This window comes from Pyxicephalus adspersus, chromosome 7, assembly GCF_032062135.1.
Source record: "Pyxicephalus adspersus chromosome 7, UCB_Pads_2.0, whole genome shotgun sequence".
NCBI lineage: Eukaryota > Metazoa > Chordata > Amphibia > Anura > Pyxicephalidae > Pyxicephalus > Pyxicephalus adspersus.
The window spans coordinates 64,210,498-64,220,193 of record NC_092864.1 but is presented as its reverse complement, the minus strand read 5'-3'; the positions used below and the strand labels follow the sequence as shown (position 1 = coordinate 64,220,193).

Below are 9,696 nucleotides of genomic sequence, written 5' to 3'. Positions count from 1 at the left end.
AGAATATCACAAAGGCCAGGAAATCTGAAGCTGGTTTGTAATATATTAAATGTTCTTCTTAATTGTTTTCTCCAGCTATGAAAAAAATCCCTTTAGTAGTCTTACGTTGCATATACTGCATTAATTAGCAGTTCTACGGATGTGCTAGAATATTCTGTGATAAAAAGCAGTAGGTGTGACACCTCATTTGTGGAAACATGACAATGTATTATTCACAGTGCAAGGAGGTTTTCAGCAAGTTTCTTTTAGATGGATGTTGAGAAAGAGGCACTATATGAAATAGTCAATGGTTTCTATGGTGTTTCACAGAGCATCCCATTCCCAAACACACAAAAAACAGTCCTGTTTAACAATTTCCACATTTCTGTATATTTATCACAATCATTTATGTCATGGATAAAAAATTGTTTACATGGCAGTGACATTTACAAAAAAAGTCCGATAAAGGCACAGTAGGTTTATCAATTGTATCTGACAAACACATTTTTCCTAGTAAATGATAAAAATTAACAGCAACATTATTTATAGTAAAATGTCAGTTACACCTAGGAAATAGGAAGATAACGTTTCAGTATGGAAGATGGCAATAATGCAGCTGCCTTTGTTAGATTTATTTTGCACTTCAGTGAAGATGCAGGCAATTCATTTTTCAGGATTTGCCAAGTTTTCGGTGCTTCAATACATTTCAAACATACATACAATTCTTCACAATGTTGTAGATACAGGGATGCATGGGAAGGCTGTTGTATTCGTTACTGTTTGGTTGGTAAATGTTATTAGTTTGTGTATAGTCTGGGCACATATTCACTTTGAAATAGAACAAAACTTTCTAAATGCAATCAGGATCATGCTGCCTCGACACCATTTATGTTTCTGTTCAGAAGGACTTAGAAATGTGTGTGGATAACCTAAAATCTTCTTTATTAGAATAAGAGAAAACCATGCATGTGCAGGATGGTCAGGGGTAGAATAAGGATACCAAGCAAAGTCAGAACACAAATAGGCAATTTGTGTCTTTAGGGCCATGCAGGTTGTCTGCTATATATCTTTTCAAAGCAAAAAAAAAAACAAACAAAAGAAAAACCGCAAACCGTTCACCGTGCAAGTGGAATGTCACATAAATGAAAGAGGAAATATCATGACAAGGTTAAGAGCTCAATGGTCGAAGCACTGGAAGATGAAAATCAAGTCGAAGTGAGCTTTATATTTAACAATACATAAAGGTCGAACTCAGACATGTTCCTTTTGGTGAGTTGTGTTATGCTCATACATCAGTCAAAATACTGGGCTACGACCACACCAGCGGGAGGGAAAAAAAAGGAACACCCATGCACTGTTTCTGAATCAGCATACCACAAATTGCTTTACTGTGTGTTGAGGTGTGATACAACATGTGTGCATTGGCTGTCATTAGGAATAAATAGCAATGCAAATAAATTGTAGGTGTGTTGTAGTACCATGATGATAGGAATAGGACATTTGATAACTGCCATTTTTAACTTAAAGGTGCAAGTGGTCATCCTAATTCTTGCTAAACTACTTGATGAAACAAAGTTTGAATTGAGTCTGCAAAGGTAGCTCCAATATTTCAGGTGTGAAAGATGGCACCAGAACAAAGCTTGTAATGTTAGGTAATAACATGTTCTGTCAAAATACAAATTACCATCACTGCAGCAAGTAACCAATTAAAAAGTGCTCTTCCTAGATATAAATGCAGGGCTACAAAATAATACACAGATCCCCCTGAGTTGATCAGATGTATGTTACTTAATGTTTCAATCTTGATCTAGAATAAAAATGGCAGTGACAGCATTACTGATTATTAATTTATACCAAAAAAGTTGGATATTATCCATTCTATAAATGTTGTAAAACCATTTTGGCAAATATAATAAAAAAAATTGCAGTTTGGTCACTGATCTACAAAACATGGGTAATCAGGCATTGTCTGCAATACCACTGGTGTTACTGTTCTGATTTCATCATCTCGCCATACAAAAGTTCCTCATACCAGATTGATTAAGGGCAGACAATGAAACTGATGTCATTTCAACTTTTATCCGCTGGAGAAGGAGGGCCAATTGTTGCCCAAATGTTCTTGATCTCTCCAGCTGACTAGAAAGTAAGCCCACTGGCTTGTTGGCTTAGTTTCTTTTTGACACGGTGATCCAGGCTTCTTCTTTAGGAGAAGTCACAAGCTCATATTTGGTCTCCATTACTTGGCCTTCCACAGGTAACAAATGAAGCTTCCGTACAAGGACACAGAGAAGGACTGTTGCCACCATGTAGGCAAACCTAGGGACAGCAATTAAATAATATTTTTAAGAATCATATTAAATAACACAACAATTCTGCTCAACAGTTACTGCACCCATACTGTACACATCTGTACTATCAAGTTTTGTATACATTACACTCTTCTTTCTGAACTCCAAACGCAAGAATGCTCATTGTGTGGGGTTTAGTTTTACCCAGAGGGTGTGCATTTATTTATACGGAATGTTCACATGTGATGGTTACACATAAAAGATGAGACAGATCCTGGGGTACGCCATGATTTAGTTGTGAAAAATACCAGGTGTAAGAACCTAGGAAAATTCTACACCACTAAAGACCTGTGCAATCAAAACTACTTTAAACAAAATTATGATTTTACAAAGTTGCATGTTTTTTTTGTATTACTTTTTTTGTTCAGGAAAAAATCAAATCCTACAAATAAAAACCTAAATGAAAGCAATGAAGGTAGCAGGTGCTAAACTCTATGAAACAGCAGAGGTTTTCTGCACAGGTGAATATAATCTTCTCTACCTTTGGTAATTGGCATAATACCACTGCTGGTTTATAGTGTATTTAGCTGGCAGGCAACTCAGAAAAATGCAATACTGAACGTGAAAACAGTTATATTACGGATTTTATAGTGAGGAAGAGGTGTACATTACAAGTCTCTGAGCTAAATATATGCCTTGTTTTAAACTAGAAAATCCTCAATCAAACAAATAGATAAGGTCTCTAACAAAAGCCATGCCAGTTGTAAGTGTAGATAACCTGTAGGCTTACTCAGACATCAATCATTTAAATGTGGCTTTTTATTAAAGAAAAATATGTTATCCTTTACATTACACATCCAAGGTTGTGACAACTATTTGTTAACTTGTATTTTAGTAAAACCCAAACCATGATATAGCACAAACGTTTATCTGAAACATAACGTGTGCTACATGGATTTCTTTATTTTAACCCTTACGAATCATATTAAATAACACAACAATTCTGCTCAACAGTTACTGCACCCATACTGTACACATCTGTACTATCAAGTTTTGTATACATTACACTCTTTCTGAACTCCAAACGCAAGAATGCTTATTGTGTGGGGTTTAGTTTTACCCAGAGGGTGTGCATTTATTTATACCGAATGTTCACATGTGATGGTTACACATAAAAGATGAGACAGATCCTGGGGTACGCCATGATTTAGTTGTGAAAAATACCAGGTGTAAGACCCTAGGAAAATTCTACACCACTAAAGACCTGTGCAATCAAAACTCCTTTAAACAAAATTATGATTTTACAAAGTTGCATGTTTTTGTTGTAAGTGTAGATAACCTGTAGGCTTACTCAGACATCAATCATTTAAATGTGGCTTTTTATTAAAGAAAAATATGTTATCCATTACATTACACATCCAAGGTTGTGACAATTATTTGTTTACTTGTATTTTAGTAAAACCCAAACCATGATATAGCACAAACGTTTATCTGAAACATAACGTGTGCTACATGGATTTCTTTATTTTAACCCTTACACTTGTATTTTAGTAAAACCCAAACCATGATATAGCACAAACGTTTATCTGAAACATAACGTGTGCTACATGGATTTCTTTATTTTAACCCTTACAGGTATCACTGGATTTACTGAACTTTACAGTTCACCTTCCTGTGAGACAGCATCCTTCTATTGGCAATCCAAGGTTGATAAAACAACAGCCATCTATAATTTTAAATATAGGATAACAGGAAAAAAATATATTTAGGCTACTTTTAAAAAAATACTGTATTGTCAGAATATCTTCATGGAATATAGGTTTCCTAAATAAAGATTTGATTAGGGCACCTAATACCAGAACCATTACAAGTTGCGTTTGGTCTTGTAGATTTGTAGCTTGAAAATTGTGCAAATGCAGCTCATACCCTGTCATTTGTGAACATGTTGCTGCCTTTCACACACTACCTGGTAGGAGAACAAGGAGGCAAAAGTGATGTAAAACTTCACTGAAAAATTGCCCCATGCACACAGATGTTTATACCCGTCCAGCAGATGAGAAGAAGTATGCAAATAATGGCTTATTGTCCATTTAAACTAACCTGTTGCTGCATCATCAGAATCAGCATGGCCTAATGTGATGTAGGTTTGTAAATACCTTTGAAGGAACAAAAGTTCTCTTAAACTTTGAGGTAGCCTCTTGATGATGGCAAAATGGATTGTTGGCTTTCAGGAAGTGTCAGGCCCCTAAGACCAGCTCATACAGAAGTAGAGCAGTAGTGAATGTAGTCCACATTGTTCCTGTGGCATCTTTACATTTTTATTTAAATAAACAGATGCCAGAGGATTCCTATTATCTTAACACCTATGTAAGAATAACTTATACATTTTATTTGTCCCTAACAAAATCAGAGTAGTGTGCTCCGCTGTACTATACATCAGCTATGAAACAGAAGTTCCCAACTGCATTTCAGTATGGCACAATAATATTAAAACTGAAATCTGGAAAAAGAAAATCCTCCTCCCTACTTTACAGGTTAACTGGTTGTTTTGTTTTGGTGATCACAAATGAGGTCAGTATTTCTCCTGTTATTGTGACAGGTATCTTCAATGCCCAAGCAGTTGCTTTTCTCTGCGGTTATACTGCACAATGCAGGCGCAGCAGTCTAGAATTGTACCGCACCACTCTGTGGACCTGCCCATACTGTAAAGTTTCTAACAGCAGAAGTGAGCAAAGGCTGCAATTGCTTTTTTCTATAAAAAAAAGGCACTCTTATGGGACAAGGGGTCAGCATTACAAGATTAATGTTAGCTAAATTTACCATGCTGTCACATGCACTTTTGGGCTGGTAAGCTTCCAGAAGTCTCACGATTCTTAATTTTACATCTTCAAAGATGTAAAAAAAAAAGTCTTTCTCATAATGTCTTTTGCAGCATAGTGGCTGCCAGGTGCTCTAGTGCAATACATCTGGGAGAGAAGTCCTAAGCAGTTAGTTTAAGCTGCCTGTCCTATATGCATTTTAGGGCTTAATGTTTGATATTGGCTTAAATGTACTTGCCCCCGAACTTTTCTTGTACCTAATTTTAAAGTGAAATTTGCGTGTGTGTTTTTCGTGTGCTATCAATACTCTTTACAAAAGCATTACTAACTATTTCCTATGTGATCCTCACAATGGGCCCGATTTATTAAAGCTCCCCAAGGCTGGAGAGGATACACTTTCATCAGTGAAACTGGGTGATCCAGCAAACCTGGAATAGATTTCTTCAACGTCTTTTCCTATTTGCTAGCAAATGTTTTGAATCCTGGACCAGATACATTCCAGGGTCAGCTCCACTGATGAAAGTGTGTCCTCTCCAGCTTTTTATAAATCAGGCTTGATTGAAAATAATGCAAACAATTTAAAAAAAGGTGTAGTCCCTAAATGCCTGTCATGTGGCCTACTGTTTGCACAAAAATGGTTCACTGGCTTCTTCTGTAAAATAAACCATGGGGTAATTTATGACGTGTAATTTATTCTTACCTAAGCTCTGGGCACTCCTGACTTCCTGAAAAGCCCAGCAAAGTAAGATTCTGTTTAGCTGATTCTTCTTCAAATCTGTCAGGATTGAATCTGATTGAATAAAGTACAGAAAAATATTTAGTTTAGTTGGAAATGGTATATAGGCATGACATGTTTTTCTTTTGCAGTATAAACAAGACCAATGTGATAAAAAAAACATCAAACTATTTCATGACAATACTTCGAGATCTTTTGTCAAAATGTCCAATCAGTGACAAGGAGTCAAGTAGGGTTAATGATAAAATATATAAAACTGAACTGGTAAGTTCACATAGCTCTTACACATATTAAAGTGTTGATTTATTGGGTAATTTCAAAGACCCCAAAAACACCCCCTACTTATACATGTTGAACCTAAATGACACTTGTTCTGACATAGATAGAAAATCCCGTACTGATGGCTCAGTTATTTTTTCACTATTTCCAAACAAGAAGTGAAACCAGTAAACTCTTAACATGCTTTTTTTTTTCTTTCTTTTCATGTCTTTTCATCAACATACCAGCAAGGCAACCTACAGCCTACTTGTTAAATACTAGTTGTTTTTTTTTTAAAACTAAACAGTATAACCCACATATTAAGTACTAGTTTTTTTAAACATCAATTAAAAAATGAGTGACAAGCATGCCAAGCACAATGCACAGAAATATTAATGTTATATAATATGTCATGCATACCATTAGTGCCTCATTATGAATGCCTGTGATAGTAACTGCAAAACAAACTGCAGGTACTATACATTTACTGTATACCAGTACATCCCAATCTCAAATGGGTAACTAAATATTGTTTAAAATATTGTAAAAGGCCTGACAAATTTTTACTAGTTGGATATTCCTATGTTACATCATGTCTTTTCAGTACACCTGGTTAATGTTGCTGATATAACATTGACGATGAAATGGAATGGAAAACTAATAGAGCCAGAAACATACCTGTATGAAGATGGCCATGTCGTACTATCTTGGAGAACAACACCAAGAGCATAGAGAACAAGTGTCTGCAAAATCAGATAACAAATTGGTATTTTTACACAATATACACAGTTGTGCAGTTTTTATATTTAAACATTGGATATAGAATGTCATTATTACAAATGCCATCTAGTGGTCATTTAGGTGTATAACTTGACATTTCAGATTGGGCAATAAATTGTTTTTAAATCTCAAACTAAAAATGTAATATATTGCAATTTTCAGGCTTTGGATGTAGTTACTGGACATTTGTTTCCTAAGCTTTTTGTTCTATAATTTGCACGACAACAAAGTAGTGAGTATGTTTTTAGTCCCAAATGATAGCTGGTAACATTGTAACTTAAAGGAGTGCAACAAAAGCAAAAAGAACAAAGTGTTATCAGCTGAGACAAGCAGGATCATTTCAGTCAAATATTTGAAAAGACCTTCAAAAAATTAAATTATCATTATCTAATTTTGTTTTTAATGTTCCAAGTGAATAGTAATATACTCAAGATAACTCTAAGCTCCTGTTGAGTTAGATATGGCTGCAGATGAAGAGATAAAATGTTTTATTTGTTTCCTGTTTTGGTTCTATTTATCCTACCGTACTACTGTTGGCAGCCATGGTTCACTGCTGCTCAAGTTGTATATTCGGTTTTTAGTTAATATTAAATTAAGAAATGTGTGTTTTTGTTTTCTGTACTTTTCTAATTGACAAAGTTGTTTGCTATATTCTGTTGAATTCTCTAGATCAGTGGTCTCCAACCCCTGGGCTGCGGACCGGTGCTGGTTCATGGCTGGTGAGTTGGGGGCTGCAAATGACAGGAGGCAGAAGCGCCGGTAACACTGGCGGCCCTCCTTACACTGCTGTAAAGCTGATGACAGCAGGAGCGCAACCAGTGGGAGCGGCTCTCTTCACACCGCTTACACCAGAGCTGCTGAGAATGGCGGAACAATGTATGTAAGGCTTACACTTCTCTGTCATTCCCAGCAGCTCTGCCACCTGACAGCAAACCAACTTCCTTACACCATTACGCTATTCTCAGCTAGTGTGCTGACAGGAGCCGGAGCTGCTGAGAATAGCAGAGTAGTGTATGCTGTACATATACAGGGCCATGGCAAAATTTTATTCTATGTTACCAGGCCCTGCTGTCGGGAAGGTTGGTGCTCTAGATTACAAAGATTTGGCAGAAGCGTGAAGGGCTGTAACATACCTCTTTAGGAATAACATGCTGGTCTACTCTTCCTTCCAGCTCCTGTAGACGAGCAGAGATTGGAGTTAGCCTTGCTGTCCTCACTGTTTCACACAATATCTGTCGGCAATAGCTAAGGTAATAGAAGAAATATAAGAAATAAGAACACATATTTCATTATTTTTGTCACAGTAAATATGAACCAAACAACCATGAATCATTTTAGAACGTGAACTGCAACCTCATTATATTTGTAAAGTATTCTGGGAATCAGCCACTGTTAGGGTCACAGTGTGTAGCAAGTCTACATATTGAATAGAATGATGTATTTGCTCTCCCTATAGTAATAGAAGGAACAAGAGAAGACAGATTTACTCCTTCAGCAATGATGTAATCATTACATTTTTTTCCCCCATCAACCACGGTCTGCTACCCTTTGTTTTAGAAACCCCAATAAATGTTCCCAAGGAGGGTAATGCACTTTCACACAAAATACAATCAGCAACCCGAGCACAAAGATTTAGTATGGGTGTCCTAGTGTGAAAAATATGATCAATAAATAAAAGTCCTATCATTGTAAAACAAAGCCAACCTGAGCTGGTCCAATTTCTCCATTGTGATAGGCCCTTTACCAAGGACCCGGGTTATCTCCTTGTACAGCTTGTCCTGAACACCTTCTGCAGTTGTTAAGAAATAAATGGCCCATGTGCACACTGGAAAATAAAGGTAATTCTGGAATTCAGTATTACAGTAATGTTCAAGGTTACTTTTTTCTTGTTACAGTAACAAGGTTTCTATTTTATTTTATTGAAAACAAAGAACACTTTCAAAATACCTTCTAAAAGCAAATGGTAATAATTTATGTGAATTTTCCTTACATTTGTTTTTTTTTATTTTTGTAAAGCATGTGTGTGGAAATGTATACAGTTATATATAGATACAACCAATCTTAGTTTTGCATACAAACATTTATTACATGACAAAATATTTTCAAAGTACTATGGGTTATCTAAACCAGCTGAATTACCAAAAGAATATATTTTATTCTCCTCAAAAAAGTAAATTATTTTATGTCCCAAGATGGTAGATAAAATTTTTATGCGCTCTGATGTTGTGATAATACTAAAAAGCACAATCATAGCATTTGACAGATATGTGTCTCAGGCAAGGTTTCCCTACTCCTCACTACTGTGATATTTGTTTTTATCCCACTGTTCTACAATGGTAGTAAAATCACCAGTTTAAAGGACTGCACCAGGTCCAAAAAATAAAATATTATTATTAGAGTAGCATTTAAAAGAATGAATACTTACAATTTGCAGTTATCACACATCCTGCTAATGAGAATATCATACTGTCTTCTAGGACCTGGAAAAAGAAAAAAGGTTAAATTTTAAGATTACTAGAATTTCTACATATTACACATGATGAGGTAACCTGAGGAAATAGTAAGGACTTTCAGTACAATGTTCTCCCCAGCCCTCTTTAGCTGGGCACACCACCCGGCACTTTTCAGTAACCATCTGGCTGTTTTTGGGTGGTTACTGAAGATTTGGGTCACAATACAGGGGCTGCCACCCGCCTACAGCTTCTTCCTACCCTGTTTAAAAAAAATGTCTGGGTTTACCACGGAGTACACTATACACTCATCTGAATTTTACAGGGAAACCATAAAGTTGTGGGGTGAGCTGTTATATAATTAAGTTATGCATGTTTATTTTGTT

The 9,696-nt window shown here is 36.0% G+C and overlaps 1 protein-coding gene across 1 annotated transcript in view; it reads right to left on the bottom strand.

Annotated features, from left to right (window-relative positions):
- Nucleotides 1-345: 345 nt before the first annotated feature.
- CYP20A1 (cytochrome P450 family 20 subfamily A member 1) overlaps nucleotides 346-9,696 on the bottom strand; it is a 20,667-nt gene continuing 11,316 nt past the window's right edge. Inside the window, exons 8-13 of the mRNA XM_072418759.1 lie at nucleotides 9,286-9,340; nucleotides 8,565-8,685; nucleotides 7,994-8,105; nucleotides 6,759-6,823; nucleotides 5,787-5,876; nucleotides 346-2,295 (exon numbers count right to left, since the gene is read on the bottom strand). Of these exons, the coding sequence (XP_072274860.1) occupies nucleotides 2,145-2,295; nucleotides 5,787-5,876; nucleotides 6,759-6,823; nucleotides 7,994-8,105; nucleotides 8,565-8,685; nucleotides 9,286-9,340 (594 nt within the window). The 3' untranslated portion in view covers nucleotides 346-2,144. The remainder of the gene's footprint in view (nucleotides 2,296-5,786; nucleotides 5,877-6,758; nucleotides 6,824-7,993; nucleotides 8,106-8,564; nucleotides 8,686-9,285; nucleotides 9,341-9,696) is intronic.